Here is a 19,430-nt window from a genome sequence, read left to right as displayed (position 1 = left end):
CCATGAGCACGATCCCTGAAGAGAAGTCACTCTGGGCTGGGAGTTGCAGTTAACACACAGCCGACGGTCGAGTGGTCCCATCACGTGATGTGGAGTGGCGTAAGCCAAAAGAGCCACTTGCAGTGACCGCTCATTGATCGTGGCGCCGTCGGTGGTGAGGGCTGCAACAGTGGACATCTCATGGTGCTACCGTAGTAAAACGTGTCCTATCGTCGCCTCTAGCGCACAGTCTACTGTTATACCATGAGTAAGAAACATTGCCTGAGAACGTTGGAGAGGTAAGTAGAAGTACTTTAGTACTTGTCAGCTTTCCAGTAGCACCTTGGTTCGCCGACCGCAAGTTTAGCAGACACCTTACACAAGCATATCAAGAACTCAATGACAACATTTTACGTGTTCAGAAGTGGTGTTGACAAAACCCGCTGTGCGAACGCGACAGTGAAGCTATTCAAAACATAAATCACCCATTCGTAACGTATTCTAATTATATACATCATAAGATAAATCAACTTCGTTAACTGAGTCAACCTAGGGCTCCAAACCCATTTGACACGCATTGCTTCTTATTCATAAACTATGTACACATATAAAAAAGTGATACAAATTTCTAATAACATGATAACTTAGCTTCTAGCTGTTTTTGTACGCTACATACGATGCGCGATGTAGTACAATCGTAATTAGAAATTACAAATGTCTGAAACAAAAATGTTGATTGTGGAGATAATTTTGTGACTTTTTGTTTGTGTATTGCTTCTACTTTATATTGTACACTGATTTTGTTTAATGAAGTGTGGCGTAACAATGGCTGGTTATATGGTGTGTTACATATCAAGTGGCAAATAAGAAAGGGAACAAAATCAAATGGCTACTCTACCGTATAGGAGAAACCCTATTAAAACACGTAGGTTTTCAAACTAACGTTTTGGTTAGAGGCAGTTTTCTTCAGCTGTTACAAAGGCTGCTATAAATGTTTTGCAATGCGAGGTTATAGATCAAGACCTCAATTAAATTATGGAAACTGTTAGACTTTTTCTCACACGTGATGCAGCCCTCATCTCACGGTCATAATACCAGTTTTGCCATAATTGTTCATCAATTAAACTCAAGAGACGACTCAAAGAGGGAATAAAGAATGATGAGCAGTTACGATGGACAGTTTCTACAGATCTGTATTTCGAAAAATTAATTCTTGATTGATGTCAGATTTCACTTATCCCCTGGATTTTTCCCTGGTGTCACGGTGCAGTTACATCACTTGTGCTAAGTATACAACCCAAGATCGCCAATTTGGATGCATCAAATACAAGTTTCTGGAAGTAGTGAATGCAAGATGAAGGGTCCAGTTCACTTATTCTACTGCTTTAAAGTCACTGTGGATGTAGGTCACCAGTGCTAAGTATAGAATCCAAAATGGCCACCTGTTCTACTAGGTTCACTCGTATAGGAGAAACCCTATTAAAACACGTAGGTTTTCAAACTAACGTTTTGGTTAGGGGCAGTTTTTCTTCAGCTGTTACAAAGGCTGCTATAAATGTTTTGCATTGCGAGATTATAGATCAAGACCTCAATTAAATTATGGGAACTGTTAGACTTTTTCCACACGTGATGCAGCCCTCATCTCACGGTCATAATACCAGTTTTGCCATAATTGTTCATCAATTAAACTCAAGAGACGACTCAAAGAGGGAATAAAGAATGATGAGCAGTTACGATGGACAGTTTCTACAGATCTGTATTTCGAAAAATTAATTCTTGATTGATGTCAGATTTCACTTATCCCCTGGATTTTTCCCTGGTGTCACGGTGCAGTTATATCACTTGTGCTATGTATAGAACCCAAGATTGCCAATTTGGATGCATCAAATACAAGTTTCTGGAAGTAGTGAATGCAAGATGAAGGGTCTAGCTCATTTGTTCTACTGCTTTAAAGTCACTGTGGATGTAGGTCACCAGTGCTAACTATAGAATCCAAAATGGCCACCTGTTCTACTAGGTTCACTCATGCATTGAGCAGCACAGTGGTGTTAGTTCAGGACATATTTTAGTTCAAAACAGACTACAATTGTTGTACAAAAGCAGCTCGAGACTTAAACTCAACACTAGTAGTCGTTAGTCCTTCCCACCCACCCCTCTACTTTCATGGCTTTTCCCACACACTTCAGTCTTCGCAGCCAGAGGTAACTCACTTGTGCAGAGTTTTTGATGACAAATTCAAAATAACCTACTTGCCCAAATCATAACGGCTTAGTTGTGGTGAAGTTGGTACATGTTACGTCGATATCCGATTTTACAAGACATGGTTCACCCAGGTAGCGTTGTCAGATTACACCCAATCCCATTTGCACTAAGTTGATAATGGTGGAAATTCATGAAAGTAATTCAAATTTCCATTATTTGCAATGTCACAGCTGTTGCCCACTCATGCCTCTGACGCTCCAGCTCACATGTATGCCAATTCGATCTCATTGATTTTGCTTAGCTATTCCATTCGTCTGTCTGACTATGGAATAACTATTTAGCTATGGACAGGAACATGTAGAGCTGTGTCTCAAGTTTAATCACATAGTTGACTATGCACTGGATACGTGTGTATTTAGTAGAGCAGTTCATCATGGGAGAGACCCTACATGGCGTACAGTCACTACAGTACAGCTACAACAAACAACATCATGTTACACCAGAACTGTAACGAATTACTCATAAGTCATCATTGTTCAGCAAGTGATGGATATGTGGCAAGGAGGGACAGAGAGGGGGGGGGGGAGAGAGATTCTTCAGCCATGTTGCTTAACTAAGTATATATTTCACGGCTTTTCCTTGCATTCAGATTCTTGTTCCACATATGCCCTTTCTTATTGCTGACCGTCTTATTTGAAGAGACTGGTGGCGGAGACATACACTGCGTGATCGAAAGTATCCGAACACCTATTAGTGGAGATTAATAAGGCTGTGAACACTCTTCTTCTTTATAACAGCTTGAACTTAGCTTCGGACGCTTTCTGTGAGGTGTCTGAATGTCATTGGAGGAATGGCAGCCCATTATTCTTCAAGAGCCAAAACCAGAGAATGTAGCAATGTTGAATGCTGTGGCGTGGAGCCAAGTTGACGTTCTAACTCAATCGAAATATGTTCCGCTGGGATCTGGGCAGAACTCTGGTGAGGGCAGTCCATATCAAGAATGTTATTGGACAGGCCACTTTCCACATAGCTGTTGTTTTATGAAAGGGTGAATTGTCATCCTGGTAAAATCAACATCTTCGAATTCTCCCTCTACCGTACACAAAACAAAATGCTATAAATTGTGTTCATATCCTCCGTATTTATCAGTTTATTAAACACAATAAGGAGGCCATACTCTAACCATGAAAAACATACCACCCATCGTATCCCACCTCCTTTGTATTAGAGGCAGTCAAATGGAAACCAAACAACTGCCACAGTGGGATCATGGAATGGTCTCATTCAACAGTAATCTCCATATGCGTTAAGTCATTTAGCCAAGTGGGAGACGATACGATCAGTTTCCGTTTCATAGAAAGCGGTCAGCCGTTGACAGATCCACAACTGCACACATTCTTGCACTTCTACACAAGTCTTCCTTCAGGTCGCCAAAACGGTGAAAGATCCAGGTCATACGAAGGATATTGCACTGTTTTCATACCAAATCTGTATAGCGTAGCCTTTCCCCGATTGGCAGTGTGGGGGAGGGGGTTATCGTGCAACAGGACGATTCCGTTTGACAGCATTCCGACAGCCTGAGGGAAATCGACAACCCCATAAGAAGAAACATCCCACATCTCCCCTTCGAGAGAAATCGAAAGATGCTCAGACAAGTTCCGGTAATATAGTAATGAGTTTCTTCTTCGTCTGCAGGACACTCTGATCGTCGAGTTCCTCGTGCGTGGAACGACAATCAATGCGCTGTGGTATAAAGACGCTTAGCAAGTTTTCCGATGCACCATACAATCAAAATGCCCAGGAAAGCTGTCGGACGGAATCGTCCTGTTGCACGATAAAGCCCGCCCCCAGTCTGCTAATCGGACGAAGGCTATGCTTCAGCGATTTGGTTGGGAAAACCTGCAACCGCCTCTGTACAGCACGGATCTTTCATCGTGTGATTATCACATCGTCGGCGACCTGAAGAAAGACATCCATAAACATCGCTTTCAGTCGGACGTCGAAGTCCAAGAGCGGATGTGGTTGTGAATCCCTCAGCGACCGACAGTTTTCTACGAAACGGGAACTAATCTTCTCGTCTCCCAGTGTAAATGCCCTAGCGCGTACGGTGATTATTTTTGAATGGGACCATTCCATGGTTCGGTTGTGGCGGGTGTTCGGTCTCCATTTGACTGCCCTGTCAGTGTGGGCAATACACGTTATGACAGGTACCGCAATGCAGGCATTCACCAAACCCAAACCCTTCCAGCAGTTTGCCACAGGGCATAGAGTGATTCATCACTCCAAACTCGTTTCCAGTCACCCACAGTCCAGGGGCGTACTGAACACCAACTCAAGTGTCACTTAGTACTGATGTGGCCTAGGGGAGCTCAGCAACCATTGTACGCCATTCTTTCTAACCCTCTACACACAATCAGTGTGCTAGCAGGACTATTGGTATCACTTCGGAACTCAAAACAGATTCCTTCCACTGATTTCACGCTCCACAGTGGACGATGATCCTTGTCATTCAGTACAGACGATCTGCCTGGTCTTGGTTCAACTGTGGTTGTATCTTCGGGTTTCCACTTCTAAAATGGTTGAAATGGCACTGAGCACTAGGGGACATAACATCTGAGGTCTTCAGTCCCCTAGACTTAGAACTACTTAAACCTAACTACCCTAAAGACATCACACATCCATGCCCGAGGTAGGATTAGAACCTGCGACCGTAGCAGCAGCACGGCTCCGGACTGAAGCGCCTAGAACCGATCGGTCACAACGTCCGGCTTTCCACTCCTCGTCTGCATCACCAGCAGTCGATCTTGACAGCTTTAGAACCTTTGCAATGTGTTGATGTACCGGGTGATCAAAAAGTTGACACACATGCTTGGAATGACATGGGATTTTATTAGTACCAAAAAAATACAAAACTTCACAAAATGTCCGACCGATGGCGCTTCATCTGATCAGAATAGCAATAATCAGAAAAAAAGTAAGACAAAGCAAAGATGATATTCTTTACAGGAAATGTTCAATATGTCCACCATCATTCCTCAACAATAACTGTAGTCGAGGAATAATGTTGTGAACAGCACTGTAAAGCATGTCCAGAGTTATGGTGAGGCATTGGCGTCGGATGTTGTCTTTCAGCGTCCCTAGAGATGTCGGTCTATCACGATACACTTTCGACTTCAGGTAACCCCAAAAGCCAATAGTCGCACGGACTGAGGTGTGAGGACCTGGGAGGTCAAGCATGACGAAAGTGGCGGCTGAGCACACGATCACCACCAAACGACGCGCGCAAGAGGTCTAGCAATTTTCTTTGGTTCTTATAAAACCCCATGTCATTCCAACCATGTGTGTCAATTTTTACCTCTGTATCTACATTATTCCGTGGTTTATTAAGTTTTTGAATTTATACTGACTTTATGTTCACCCGGTATTTGTTACTAAGGTGGCATCCAATGGCTAGCTCACATTCGAAGTTACTGAGTTCTTCTGAACGAACCAGTCTGCTGTTACTGCTTCCCTACTTCCCTGCTTTATTTTATACTGACAAGTCCGCCTCTCTTCAGATCTAACGGTCCACCCCGAATTACCTAGGGATGTCCGGATAGTATTGATCAGGGACTGTATGAATATCTACTAACTGAGAATGAGAAGATGCTCAAAGGACGAGAAGAGAGAGAAGAGAAGAGAACAGAAGAGAAGAGAAGAGAAGAGAGAGAGGATGTTGGAGTTGTGGCTTACCGGTGAGGTAGGGGTGCCGGCAGGCGAGCAGCGTGTGGAGGTGGGGACTGAAGACGGCGGCGGCGGCGGCTGCGGCGGTGGCGGGCCTCGCGATCGGCTTGGCGATGCCGTGCGAGCCCGACAGCCCGTAGCCGAACAGCGGCGGCCCCGCCTGCAGCGACGACTCTGCGCAACACACCACACCACGCCGTCACACAGCTGCCGCGCGGACCACCCACGTACCTTACACGTTATGGCGCTGCGCTAAAGAGTCTTTTCCAGAGCGAGGAAAAGACTATAGACCAAGCTCTACGATCCATTTTCTTGCACCATAACACATCATTTGCTAGGAATTTGCCTCTATTTAATTCTCGCACCGTTGCAAAGATGAGTGATATACAGGGTGTTACAAAAAGGTACGGCCAAACTTTAAGGAAACATTCCTCACACACAAAGAAAGAAAATACTCGTATGTTATGTGGACATGTGTCCAGAAACGCTTACTTTCCGTGTTAGAGCTCATTTTATAACTTCTCTTTAAATCACATTAATCATGGAATGGAAGCACACAGCAACAGAACGTACCAGCCTGACTTCAAACACTTTGTTACAGGAAATGTTCAAAATGTCCTCCGTTAGCGAGGATACACGCATCCGCCCTCCGTCGCATGGAATTCCTGATGCGCTGATGCAGCCCTGGAGAATGGTGTATTGTATCACAGCCGTCCACAATACGAGCACGAAGAGTCTCTACATTTGGTACCGGGGTTGCGTAGACAAGAGCTTTCAAATGCCGCCATATATGAAAGTCAAGAGGGTTGAGGTCAGGAGAGCGTAGAGGCCATGGAATTGGTCCGCCTCTACCAATCCATCGGTCACCGAATCTGTTGCTGAGAGGCGTACGAACACTTCGACTGAAATGTGCAGGAGCTCCATCGCGCATGAACCACATGTTGTGTCGTACTTGTAAAGGCACATGTTCTAGCAGCACAGGTAGAGTATCCCGTATGAAATCATGATAACGTGCTCCATTGAGCGTAGGTGGAAGAACATGGGGTCCAATTGTAAGTAGGATGTTTAGGTTTTTTTATTGGTAACGCCGCCGCCACGTAGCGCTCTGTATGAAAATCACTGGCTGTGCCGTGTGCAGTCTGTGGCTGGTTTGCATTGTTGCCTGCCATTGTAGTGTTGGGCAGCGGCAGCTGGATGTGAACAGCGCGTAGCGTTGCGCAGTTGGAGGTGAGCCGCCAGCAGTGGTGGACGTGGGAAGAGAGATGGCGGAGTTTTGAAATTTGTAAGACTGGATGTCATGAACTGCTATATATATTGTAACTATTAAGATAAATACATTGTTTGTTCTGTATTAGTATCTTTCATTTGCTAACTATGCCTATCAGTAGTTAGTGCCTTCAGTAGTTTGAATCTTTTATTTAGCTGGCAGTAGTGGCGCTCGCTGTATTGCAGTAGCTTGAGTAACGAAGATTTTTTGGAGCTAAGTGATTTGTGAAACGTATAGGTTAATGTTAGTCAGGGCCATTCTTTCGTAGGGATTTTTGGAAGTCAGACTGCGTTACGCTAAAAATATTGTGTGTCAGTTTAAGCACAGTAATGTATAATTTTTCTAAGGGGACGTTTCACAATCAAGACATCACCAACAATGCCTGCCCAAACCTTCACATAAAATCTGTGTTGATGACGTGATTGCACAATTGCGTGCGGATTCTCGTCAGCCCACACATGTTGATTGTGAAAATTTAAAATTTGATCACGTTGGAATGAAGTCTCATCCGTAAAGAGAACATTTGCACTGAAATGAGGATTGACACATTGTTGGATGAACGATTCGCCGAAGTGTGCCCGTGGAGGCCAATCAGCTGCTCATAGTGCCTCCACACACTGTACATGGTACGGAAACAACTGGTTCTCCCGTAGCACTCCCCATACAGTGACGTGGTCAACGTTACCTTGTACAGCAGCAGCTTCTCTGACGCTGACGTTAGGGTTATCGTCAACTCCACGAAGAATTGCCTCGTCCATTGCAGGTGTCCTCGTCGTTCTAGGTCTTCGCCAGTCGTGAGTCATAGTCTGGAATGTTCCATGCTCCCTAAGAAGCCGATCAATTGCTTCAAACGTCTTCCTGTCGGGACACCTTCGTTCTGGAAATCTGTCTCGATACAAACGTACCGCGCCACGGCTATTGCCCCGCGCTAATCCATACATCAAATGGCCATCTGCCAACTCCGCATTTGTAAACATTGCACTGACTGCAAAACGACGTTCGTGATAAACACTAACCTGTTGATGCTACGTACTGATGTGCTTGATGCTAGTACTGTAGAGCAATGAGTCGTATGTCAACACAAGCACCGAAGTCAACATTACCTACCTTCAATTGCGCCAACTGACGGTGAATCGAGGAAGTACAGTACATACTGACGAAACTAAAATGAGCTCTAACATGGAAATTGAGCGTTTCCGGACACATGTCCACATAATACCTTTTCTTTATTTGTGTGTGAGGAATGTTTCCTGATAGTTTGGCCGTACCTTTTTGTAACACCCTGTATAGGATATTCCAGAAACGTTGCGACACACTTCGAGACACTGTCTTGAGGTTCAAAAATGGTTCAAATGGCTCTGAGCACTATGGTACTTAACATCTGAGGTCATCAGTTCCCCAGAACTTAGAACTACTGAAACCTAACTCACATAAAAACATCACATACATCCAGGATTCGAACCTTCGACCGTAGCGGTCGCGTGGTTCCAGACTGAAGAGCCTACAACCGCTCGGCCACAGCTGTGTTGAGTAACAGGTAGAGGATAAGAATTCATGTCCAGTAAAAAGCACCAAACAACGCTACAGAGTGTTGAAGTTACACTGCGCTGGTCCCTGCCAAGAGGCCACCCCTTCGGCAGCAAATGTGACTTTATACGCTGAAGGAGAGTAGGGGGAACATTTCGCAATGTTGTTTGCTATTCAGTGATCGCGACTGAATGGCGCGATTGCCAGTAGAGAAGATAGGAAGACAGCTGTCGCGTAGAGACGCCTTGTCTCCTATGAATGCGATGCTCTCTTGCCTTGGTGGATAACGGTTTCAGACATGGGTTCCCACCTGCAGTTCATTTTTCTCCTACATACCGAAAAACACTGGGGATTTTAGAGGGTTCCAGGGCACACATAAACTGCGGATGGAAACGTGTGTCCGAAACCGTCATCCTCCGAGGCAACAAAGCATTCATAGGAGACAAGGCCTTTCTGTTCAGCAGCAAGCTCCATCTTCTCCACTGGCGATCGTGGCAATCAGTCGCGATCACTGAATAACAAACAACATTGCGAGACGTTCTGCTCATGGACCGTCAGCGCATCAAGTCACGTTTCCTGCCGAATGTCGGACTATTGGCAGGCGTGGTAGTCTGTAAATTCGACGCTTTGTAGTGTCGTTGGATGACGTTCCACAACACGGGTTCTTATCCTCGACTTTTTGCTTAAGACATCCTCTACAACCCTTCGATGTAGCAACATTTCTGGGACACACTGCAGATATTAGTGTCGGTGGTATTGAGAAACAGCTAAAATCTATAAAATCGAGCAACCGCCAGGACGCGATAGAATCCGTATCAGATCCTATACCGAAGATGCGGCTTTTAACCATAATCTGCGGTAGATTTCTCGAACAAAAACCCGTTCCTAGTAGTTGGAAGGAAGTCCAGGTGACATCCGTCTACAAGAAGTGTGGCAGAAGTGATCCACATAACTATCGTACAATGCCCTTGACATCAGTTTGTTATACAATCTTAAAACATGATAAAATCTTCTCGGGTTGACAGCCGAACAACACATTGACTCGGCTGTCAACCCGAGAAGATGTTATCATCGAGATTCGCCGAGAAAGGCTGAATTCTCATATAATTTTAAAATATATTTTGAACTGAAATGTAATTCCGTATCTCGAACAGAATGACCTGCTCCATGTCAGCTATAACAGATACCGGAATCATCGGTCATGTGTAATTCAAATGCCCTTTTTTTCAGATGACATGAATCAAGGCAGTCAAGTGGGTATAACATTTCTTGAGCCCCGAAAATCATTTAACTCAGTAGCACATGCACACTTGCTATGGAAAGTAGGATCGTATGTGGTATCAAGCGAAATTTGTGACTGGATTTGGAATTTCTTGTTGTTGGTGTTGTACGTGGGGCTACTCGGAAAGTAAGAAACGATCGATCGCGAAGTGGAAATGACAGGGAAAATCCGGTGACGCTTTGGACAGATGTGTTGAGCAGTATCCCTAGTATGCTTGTAGATCTCGTTACGTCGCCCTTCTCAGTTCTGCGAGCACATTGAGCGTGTAACTATGGCTAGAAAGTAGTGTTTTCTACCAGGTTCCAGTGCCTGTCAGGAGATATTCCCTTATGTCATACAACCCCACATAACGTAACTGACATGCGTTTCCTTCTTCGTGACAATTGTCAGCCACGTTCTGAAGAGGCAATGATGACACTCCTGCAGCGCTTTCGATGGGAAGTGTTTCGTCACCCACCATACTGTCCCGACGTGGCTCCCTTCGATTTTCATCTCTGCTCACATGAACCGCTGGCCAGGAAGACAACATTTTGGCACAGACAGCAAACTGCAGTCTGGCGTAGAAAATTGTCGGGAAACGCAGGAAGCTGTCTTCTATGACGAGTGTGCTGCAAAGAGACACCTAAGTCGGAGCGGCGACTATGTAGAGACGTAGGTGGAAGGTTTAGCTAACTATTGCAGATAAAACACTTTTGATTTTAACTGTGGTTTCCATTTCGCGACCAATCGCTCCTTACTTTCCGGACAGCACTCATATATTAAACGCCTTGCAGATAATATTAATAGCAACGTCAGACTATTCACAGAGTATGTTGTTTTCTATGATGAATCTTTGCTTGAAAAAAGCTGCAGTTTAAGATCTCTGTGCAGCGCAAAAAATGGTAACTTGCTTTAAACCTTCTGAAATAGGACATTCTGCACTTCACAAACCGAGAAAAACATAGTATTCTATAAGTCACAAATGGAATCGGTGAACTGGGTATAGTAATTTGTAAGAATATGGAATGGAACACTGACATAGGCTCCGTCTTAGCAGTTGGAAGACTTCGGCTCATCCATAAGACGAAATGCAGTCTGTCTTCAAACGAGGTCGCTTACAAAGCACTCGTGCGAACTGTCTCAAAATATTGCTCCATTTTGTGGGCCCCTACCGGGCAGGACTAATAGGGGGTATTGAACTTATGCAGAGATGGGCAGTACGCATGGTCACTGGTTTGTTTGAACCATGGGAGTGTCACAGAGAAGCTGTAGGAACCCAACTGGCAGCATTTCAAGATAAATGTAGATTATTTCGAGAACTCCCACCTACAAAGATTCAAGAACCAGCTGTAAATGATGAATATAGAAGTACAGGACGACACACAACGTATCGCACCTGTAAGACTGATGAGGACGAGTGAATTTACAAGGTGCACAGAGACGTTTACGTAAAAATTCTTCCCACGCTCCATACGTGAATCGAGCTGGAAGTTCTAACAACTGTTATAATGGGAAGTATCCTTTAACATGCATTTCAAATTGATTTGCGGAGTGTGCTTATAGATGTAGATTTCCTGGCCGTGCTCGTTCTGTACAGGGCGCTGATGACCACGCTGTTTAGCGCCCGTAAACCTCAAACACACACACACACTCGTTCTGTACACTATTGTGTACACCAGGTCCAGTTTCCGGTAGAGGGTCTGATTCAGCCCACTTTTTCTCCAATCCTCCTAAATGGGTGGTAGCCTGAGCATACTTGGACGATTTCAAGGGCGAGTAATTGTCCCACGATGACTGATTTTTCCAGCACCCAATGGAAACAAATTTCTGTAACTATTGGCACGAAGCAGTATCTTCCAGTGAAGTCCTATTAGTGGCCCACATTCTGTCCTGAAGATTGATTGGCTCACAGCCCTGAATGTTAAAACAGTTCCGTTTGGAGCTCGGGACATCGAGACAGTTGACAGGCAGCATTTCTGCTTGTTGCAGTCTTGGGCTCTCGGGAGTGAAGGTGTTAATTCGAAAGAATTACTAGTTCTTGAGTTCAGAGATTTATTGATCCACCTTGAACAACGAAGTTCTTCCGGTACCGAAAACTGAAAGATTTGGCAGATGCGTTTCCATTGCATGTGTGTGAAGTGCTCAGCGGTATTCCGGTTTTCGAGAGCAATGGTGCGGTTCGTGAAGAGCGCACATGGTTAGTACGAAGAGGGCGGTATAAGTATGTGGAGTCATTACCTAGCTGGAGATTTTATGCAATAGAGGCACTTAGCGAAGTCCACATCAAAAAATAAGAAAAATACAAAAAGAGAGAGAGAGAGAGAGAGAGAGAGAGAGAGAGAGAGAGAGAGAGAGAGAGAGAAAGAAAGAGAGAGAGAGTGAGAGACTTTATTGATATTTTATCTTTGTGAAGATCACCGGCGGAAACTGCGAGGAGCCAAAAGGAGGCGATGTTAGAACTGTTAGCGGTGTACGTATTCCAGTGCAGTGATCGGATTTCAGGAACTTTCTGAGAGTATTGAGAAAATCATAGAAACAGGGTTTTAGCTGTCGACTTTGGAACAGTGGGAAGATTAACCCAGTCTGGCGGGTCAAAGCAATGTTCTTGACCCCTGTCTAAACTTAGTTTATAAGTACAGCGGTACAGAGAATTGATCTGGGTCCGAATAAGCCACTGATGCGGTTTCTTGGCGCGGGAAAATTACCGCAGTGGTAGCTGGGCGGTTTCATCAGGCACCCACATTGCAGCGAAATTTCGGAGGCGATACCAGAACATGAAGGATCGTGCACGGTATTGTGAAAGATCTTCTGCAATAAATAGTTATCACACGTCACCTGACAAATGCATGACTCTTCTATTACATTGATCAACAGAATTTTTGTCACAAAGAGCATAAATGAATTTTTGGCGCAGTTGTGAGGCCTGTATTCAAACACGAAAACAGTTTCTACTTATCGAGCTAACTTGTCTTGAGACATGTTTCCTCTCTCTTTCAAAATCCGTTCAAACACTGTGCTTTGGGTACCCTGTTAGGGCTTAGTTGTATAATTTCTGAAGGTGTAACGCTTCAAGGAAATTGCGTTACGTTTTACGAAATCTCATGCTCAGTTTGTAAAAGCACCTTTACAAAATGGTGGAGGAACTTGATTTGGAGTGTAAGGCTGAAAACCAGGAGAAGAAATCGTATACCAACTAAGCTGTTTCACATGTGTTACATTACTGACAGGCGCGTTAAAAGAATAACTTCGCCAATCATGTCCTGTTTCCATGGAGCATTTGTAGACTTAGAGAAAGCTTTTGACAAAGTTGACTGGAGTACCTTCTTCCAAATTCTAAAGGTGGCAGGGGTAAAATACAGGGAGCGAAAGGCTATTTACAATTAGTACAGAAACCAGATGGCAGTTATAAAAGTCGAGGGACGTGAAAGGGAAGCAGTTGTTGGGAAGGGAGTAAGACAGGGTTGTAGCCTCTCCCCGATGTTATTCAATCTGTATATTGAGCAAGCAATAAAGGAAACAAAAGAAAAGTTCGGAGTAGGTATTAAAATCCATGGATAAGAAATAAAAACTTTGAGGTTCGCCGATGACATTGTAATTCTGTCAGAGACTGCAAAGGACTTGGAAGAGCAGTTGAACGGAATGGACAGTATCTTGAAAGGAGGGTATAAGATGAACATCAACAAAAGCAAATCGAGGATAATGGAATGTAGTCGAATTAAGTCAAGTGATGCCGAGGGAATTAGTTTAGGAAATGAGACATTTAAAGTAGCAAAGGAGTTTTGCTATTTGGGGAGCAAAATAACTGATGATGGTCGAAGCAGAGACTGGCAATGGCAAGGAAAGCGTTTCTGAAGAAGAGAAATTTGTTAACATCGAGTATAGATTTAGTGTCAGGAAGTCATTTCTGAAAGTATGTGTGCGGAGTGTAGCCATGTATGGAAGTGAAACATGGACGATAAATAATTTGGACAAGAAGAGAATAGAAGCTTTCGAAATGTGGTGCTACAGAAGAATGCTGAAGATTAGCTGGGTAGATCACATAACTAATGAGGAAGTATTGAACAGGATTGGGTAGAAGAGAAGTTTGTGGCACAACTTGACCAGAAGAAGGGATCGGTTGGTAGGACATGTTCTGAGGCATCAAGGGATCACCAATTTAGTATTGGAGGGCAGCGTGCAGGGTAAAAATCGTAGAAGGAGACCAAGAGATGAATACACTAATCAGATTCAGAAGGGTGTAGCTTGCAGTAGGTACTGGGAGATGAATAAACTTGCACAGGATAGAGTAGCATGGAGAGCTGCATCAAACCAGTCTCAGGACTGAAGACCACAACAACAACATGGATCATCCGACATGTTTTTGTTTTTGGATTTATGGAAATAGTTGGAATCACCTCAAAAACAAAATAGTGCAATGTCCCAATTACCCATGCGCTATAAAGTCTGTTCGCCATAGTGAATATTTTCCGGTACTCCTAGGAATATAACAGTGACTGATGATGAATACGGTGAAGAGCACGCAGAAGGCAGATACGGATAGATACATGTTGACGCCAAATACCAAAACCATTGCTCTCCACTGATCCATACGAGGCCACAAGTTTAGGCAAAAATGGCAGACTGGGAATGAACTAATGTCGTTTCACAAGAATTAATAATATTAGCTATAGTTAATAATGAAGGAAAGAATTTGGATGGACCTAATTATAATGGAGATGTTTCAGCCTCAGATCAGAAACAGAAGCCGATAACTTCAAAGTTTTCCAATTAATGCTAAAGATTTTCAGAAGGACAAATTAATGGGTGCCTGACATATGGAAATATATCAGTACCAAAAAAGTATGTTCACAATCCTGGTTTATCCAGATTAGAAATAGTTTTATATATACTCCAGAATAAATTTCCGTGAACTTAATCGAAAGCTGAATTGATCTTACGTAAACGACGTCATAAAATAAGAAAACTGTTCCAAACGTTACTATACTTTAATACTGCCTTTCCCTTTTAAGTTAGGCTGCGTTTATATGTAACGGGCAACGGCGTTTCCAAAGTATATACACGGGTTCCCGTCAGATCACTGAAGTTAAGCGCTGTCGGGCGTGGCCGACACTTCGATAGGTGACCATCCGGGCTGCCATGTGCTGTTGCCATTTTTCGGGGTGCACTCAGCCTCGTGATGCCAATTGAGGTGCTACTCGACCGAATAGTAGCGGCTCCGGTCAAAGAAAACCATCATAATGACCGGAAGAGCGGCGTTCTGACCACACACCCCTCCTATCCACATCCTCAACTGAGGATGACACGGCGGCCGGATGGCCCGCTGGGCCACTTGTGGCCTAAAGACGAAGTGCTTTTGTATGTAACATTGTTAAACTCGTCTGTACTTATTCCTCCTTTTACTACCAGTAATAATTACTAATTGTTTTTTTGTGAACAAAGCGTTACAGAGACAAAAATATAGTACCTTCCATGTAAATACCACCACGCAAATCACAACCAGTCTCTGTAGCTTCGAGTGCAGTGCGACGTTTCTTATCTACACTATTTAAAATCTATTTAGCTCAGATCGGAAATGTATATGACTCTTCTTTCAGCACAGACTCAGAAGAAAGAGACAATTCAGGCAAACAGCAAAAGTTTTTGACTAAGTACAATGGTTTTCTTCTTTCGCATACATTGGCACCTATCTCTCATGGCGTATACTTTTTGTGTTAAGTGCACTTATTTGATTTAGATAACTTGTTTGTGTTTTTAAAGACAAAGTATGGTGTAGTAAAGTGCGGGTGCACAACCTATAACTCTGACTGTAGTAATTCCTACATCTGCAACCAAATAATGCCAACTGCTCACTGCTAATGTAGTAGAGCAATGAGATGCAGGCCACCACTACAGGAAGATACAGGCAGGATATAATATGACACGAATAGTCTTCATTTCTATTTACACTGAGATGACAAAAGTCATGGAATTATCTTAATATCTCGGCGGATCCCCTTTTTATCGGCGTAATGCGGCAACTGAATGAGTGAGTCTTTGGATGTGCTCTGCAGAGATGATGAGCCATGCTGCCTTCATAGCCGTCCATAACTGCGAATGTGTTGCCGGCATATGCTATCGTACACGAACTGATACCTCCATTATGTCCCATAAATGTTCGATGGAATTCACGTCTCGCGATCTGGCTGGCCAAATAATTCGCTCAAATTTTCCTGGCTGTTATCCAAACCAGCCGCGAACAATAATGGCCAGGTGACATGACTTGGAACATGTATGGGAACATGATGTCCATGAATGGCTGCAAATATCTCCAATAATCGAACATAACCATTTCTAGTCAATGATCGATTCAATTGGTCCAGAGCACCCAGTCCATTCCATGTCAACACGGCCGACACCATTATGGGACCACCATCAGGTTGCACAGTGCCTTATTCGCAACTCGGGTCCATGGCTTCGTGGGGTCTGCGCCACACTCGAACTCTACCATCAGCTCTCTCCAACTGAAATCGGGACTCATCTGATCAGGTCACATTTTTCCAGTGGTCTGGAGTTCAACCAATATGGTCACAAGCCCATGAGAGCCACTGCAGGAGATGTCGTGCAGTTAGCAAAGGCACCTGAGTCGGTCGTCTACTGCCATTAACACCATATTTGGCTGCACTGTCCTAACTGATACTTTCGTCGTACGCCTCAAACTGATTTCTGATGTTATTTCACGCAGTGTTGCTTGTCTGTTAGTTTTGATAAATCTATGCTTCCCTCAGTCGTAAAGTGAAGGCCGTCGGCCACTTCGTTGCCCGTGGTGAGAAGGAATGCCGGAAATCTGGTAATCTCGGCACACTCGTACCACTATGAATCTCGGAATATTGAAACCGTAATTATTTCCGAAATGGAATGTCCCACACGTTTAGCTCCAAGTACCATTCCGCGTGACCATAATCGTCGGAAACCTTTTCACATGAATAATCTGAGTACAAGTAACGGTTCCGTCAATGCACTGCCCTTTTATACCTTCTGTACGATGTGCTACTGCCATATACACATGTGAACATCGTTATCCCAGGACTTTCCGCACCTCAGTGTACCTTCGTAGTGCACATGGCCACTGTATTAGTTACCTCGTCGTGACTGTAAACTGCCACCAGTAGCGGAAAAGAGTTTTTCACGCTAGTTACTGGAAAAGCTCGTATTCCGAAGCGGGTCCTGATTCCAGTCATTACCTCTCGGCTCCATCTAAATTCAATAAGATTTAGACAAGTAATTACGAAACGACCTGTATAAGCCCTTTATATTACATAACTTTATATTTCGTCCGCCCACTCGAATTAGGGTTGAAGCAACCGTTCACGTGAATCATGAGGATGTCCATTTGATTGTTGTAGTTTTATAGCACTTCGGAGGCTCATAATGTGTGTAATAATTCTAAACCATACTGCAAGCATTGTCTGAATGCATTGTGTATGTGCGTATGCTCTTGTGTGTGAACCCGAGCGCGCGCGCGCGCGCGCGCGTGTGTGTGTGTGTGTGTGTGTGTGTGTGTGTGTGTGTGTGACAGCGCGCACGCACCGGATCAGAGAAAAAAATCCAGGTAAGGCTCATCAAAATAAAATTCGGGCATCAAGGTAAAAGAGTACAATTGGTGAGCTAAAGAATTGGAACGCAAAATATCATCGTTGAGAGCAGATTTAGTAATGTAGTGTCAATAGTAAAGTTTTTTTCTTTCGTATTATGAAGTTCGCATCATTTATTTCACTCTGTGGGTTCTGACGTCTGTCTATACACCATCTCTCTCTACAAATTATTTTCGAAAGTTCACATACATTTTCTTTTAATTGCTTTGCCAATACAATTGCACACACCCAATGAAACAACTACGGAAAAATTATGGAGAATATAAATCACAGAGTGGAAAACAGTACTGTTACATCTTTCAGCTAGCAGGGCAATTTTGTTTCAGTTATGCTTTCATTTTTCGTATTTTATTCCACATATCACGAGAAAACAAAATATTATTACCTTAACATTCGACAGTTCTCTCCAATAACTGACATTCAAATGAATATACGCGTAGTTGTTGATCAGTGTGCAATCGTTTTGTTCGTCTGACGTTTACCAAATATAATAAAATATTTCTGCCGGAGGCAGTATAAATGTGCCCTTGCTCTACTCGTCTTAACGTTACCCAACGTCATAAAATATTTTAACCAGAGGTAGTACAAGTGCAAAGATTCGATTTACAATATTTCTGTGTTCAGAAAAAATACTGTTACAAAATTTGTCGTTGTGGGCGTGGTGGATATGAGGTTCTCAAACTGCAGAAGCATGCATAGGTGTGTGATAGCATTATTAATTGTTATCTTCTGTTCTATGATTAATTCTTTATTTATCTTTTACCACCGTCTTTTTCTGTGCAATGACTTCGTTACCGAGGGTACATTAGTTGGAAATATATTCCGAACGCTACGGTTCTTGCGTTTTGTTTTACACCTTTCGTGTTCTTGCACTGCACACTGTGGGTAGATATTTTCCATTTGTCATTCCAAAACGTTAATCGCAAGCACATAACAGAACTGTGAAGAAGCCTAGCAATGAATAGTCGTTTGTATATGAGTTATCGTTTGTGGCGTAGAAAGGTTGATATTTAATAAATACTGCAAAAACGTAACAGTTTATAACCTAATGGAGGTGTGTACCAGAGAACAGTTTTTGTGTTTAAAACAGTAATACTCCATTCGTTACAGGGTTGAAGAATAAGCGTTAACTACTTCCTTCAGACCAACCTAGTATAATTACCATGGACTAGTTAATTTGGAGGGACTTCGCTGCTGGCCATCACTTCCTACCGTAAGTTTTTAAAAGGAAATTCCCAATATGCAGAAAATACCATATCGTAAAAGTGGAACAAAATGTCACAGAGTACACTTTCATGGGACTGTGAATACTTATGCTGGTAAAACGAAGCAACGCCACGTACATAATCTAGTAAATGACTACGATAAAGAGCGAAGTGCTAAAACATAAATAAAGAATCAACCATAGGACAGAGGCTGTCAGTCAATAGCCACACATCTGTGCTTCCATCTGTAGTCTGGTGGGCCTAATATAGAGATGCAATGATATGCTTTTCAATTGCTGATAACTGTTCGAAGCAGCGTAGCATTGTAAGCCGTATCTTTGCATGTCTAATATCTCTAGTGGATATCTAAGCTATAAAATTTATTTCAGAGCAAAAGACTGTAGTTCCGTATTCGGTTCTCCTCTCCATGTTAATTACGGTTATTTTCCGTAAGCTGAGAATAAAGTGCACAGCGATTACATGGTGAAACAAAGACCAATAGCGTTTGGGCCTGCATGAAATATGGACGCTAAAAATGATGATATAACTTAACTGTCTAATTCCTACGTAAGAAATGAACGGCTGCTTTTTAACAGTTCTTACATAAGTCTAGTTTATAGTTTAGTTCGTTGTTG

The 19,430-nt window shown here is 43.3% G+C and overlaps 1 protein-coding gene across 1 annotated transcript in view; it reads right to left on the bottom strand.

Moving 5' to 3' along the window:
• Positions 1–19,430, bottom strand: part of LOC126285133 (homeobox protein DBX1-B-like) — a 212,517-nt gene that overhangs the window by 106,267 nt on the left and 86,820 nt on the right. Inside the window, exon 2 of the mRNA XM_049984454.1 lies at positions 5,975–6,078. Within this exon, the coding sequence (XP_049840411.1) occupies positions 5,975–6,078 (104 nt within the window). The remainder of the gene's footprint in view (positions 1–5,974; positions 6,079–19,430) is intronic.

The sequence above is a fragment of the Schistocerca gregaria genome, chromosome 8 (genome assembly GCF_023897955.1).
Source record: "Schistocerca gregaria isolate iqSchGreg1 chromosome 8, iqSchGreg1.2, whole genome shotgun sequence".
Lineage (NCBI taxonomy): Eukaryota > Metazoa > Arthropoda > Insecta > Orthoptera > Acrididae > Schistocerca > Schistocerca gregaria.
This window is presented reverse-complemented; position numbering and strand designations above follow the sequence as displayed.